Raw genomic sequence first — 1,626 nt, 5'->3', positions numbered from 1 at the left:
ATTATTACCTTATGGAAGTCTCCTCAAGCACAGCTATTGGCTTTTGAGGAGATCCATCTGCAGTTGTTAAATTTATTTATTTATGCATAATATTTTTACAGGTGTTTTTAGCATTAAACTTTTTCGCAACGGGATGCTATCAAACACCAATTGGTAACAATAGGTATGTGGCTGTATCACAGCCCACTGTTTCCAGAGCTATCAATTGTGTGGTTGAGGCATTGAACCACCCTAGAATATTAAATGAATGGGTTAAATTCCCTAATAATATGCAAAAGATCAAGCAAATTAGGAATGAGTAAAATAAATTATTATATAAAACCATAATAACAATTTTCAATCGAAAATTTGTTTTGCCTACTAATCTTAGGATTTTACTTCTTTATTTTTTTTAGATTTTTTATTAACACTTCGTTTCCAGGAGTTGTGGGCTGCATTGATTGCACACATATTGCAATTGTACCTCCTAACAACCAGAATGCAGAAATACCTGAGTATATTTATGTAAACAGAAAAGGTTACCACTCATTAAATGTACAATTGGTAAATGTGTTAAGATTTAGTCAATAGTCAGGCATGTAGCCAAGACCCCATGGACCTTCTGGATACGTGCCTGATTGAAATAACTTACTAGCACACCTAGTTAAATTTTAATTAATAGTTAATACCTAATTCTTGTATTTTATTTAACAGATTTGTGATTCTAAACTTTATATTTTGAGTGTGAATGCAAAATTTCCTGGCAGTACAGCAGATTCTCATATATGGAATTCAACTACAGATATAAAAAATATCTTAGAGGAATTGTATAGACGTGAATACAAAGGCATATACTTACTGGGTAAAATAATATTATTCATAAGAAAAAAATTAAATTTGAAGTGTTGGAATCAATCTAATATTTAAAAAACTAATATGATGTAGGAGATTCAGGATACGCCCTAAGACCTTGGCTTTTAACACCATATTCTGAAACAACAACTAACGAAGAAGAAAAATACAACAAAATGCAGATGTCAACACGAAGTATAATTGAGAGGTGTAATGGTGTATTAAAGGCTCGGTTTAGGTAAGTTTATAAAGTATGTAATACATTTATGTTATTTTTAAATTGCTTCTTCTTCTTCTTCTTCTTCTTTGGCTTTTTACAGGCCTTTAAGGCCCATTGCCGCAACAACATATTTTCTCCAATCTTCTCTTTCTTGAGCCGTTTCTTCAGCATTCCTTACTCCCAGCATTTTCAGGTCTTCTTTTATTCTGTCTGTCCATCTTTGTCTAGGTCGTCCTCTGGGTCTCTTTGCGGTTGGTTTCCATGCAGTTATATGTCCAATTAGTCCTTTTGATCTCCATACATGTCCGGGCCCAGCCTATTCGGGCGCTTTTCAAGATCCCAACAATATTGGGGTTCATTATACAAATCTTCTAAATTTTTATTGCTTCGTGATTCATATTCTCCTTCATTGTTTTTCTTTGGGCCAAATATCTTCCTCAAGATCTTTCTCTCAAACACTTCTAACTTTTTTTCATCTGACTTTGTCGTCGCCCAAGTACTGCTTGCATACAGAACTACTGGGCCTGACTAGAACTTTATATAATGTTACTTTGGGATTTTCTTGATAGTAGTTT

At 33.6% G+C, this 1,626-nt stretch overlaps 1 protein-coding gene across 1 annotated transcript in view; it reads left to right on the top strand.

Moving 5' to 3' along the window:
* The first annotated feature begins 7 nt into the window (after nucleotides 1–7).
* LOC100575292 (putative nuclease HARBI1) overlaps nucleotides 8–1,626 on the top strand; it is a 4,974-nt gene continuing 3,355 nt past the window's right edge. The window contains exons 1-4 of the mRNA XM_029492864.1: nucleotides 8–298; nucleotides 396–543; nucleotides 694–841; nucleotides 925–1,069. Coding sequence (XP_029348724.1) covers nucleotides 270–298; nucleotides 396–543; nucleotides 694–841; nucleotides 925–1,069 — 470 coding nt within the window. The 5' untranslated portion in view covers nucleotides 8–269. The remainder of the gene's footprint in view (nucleotides 299–395; nucleotides 544–693; nucleotides 842–924; nucleotides 1,070–1,626) is intronic.

The sequence above is a fragment of the Acyrthosiphon pisum genome, chromosome X (genome assembly GCF_005508785.2).
Source record: "Acyrthosiphon pisum isolate AL4f chromosome X, pea_aphid_22Mar2018_4r6ur, whole genome shotgun sequence".
Lineage (NCBI taxonomy): Eukaryota > Metazoa > Arthropoda > Insecta > Hemiptera > Aphididae > Acyrthosiphon > Acyrthosiphon pisum.
Note: the sequence above shows the minus strand (reverse complement) of the source record. Positions and strands in the feature narration are given on the sequence as shown.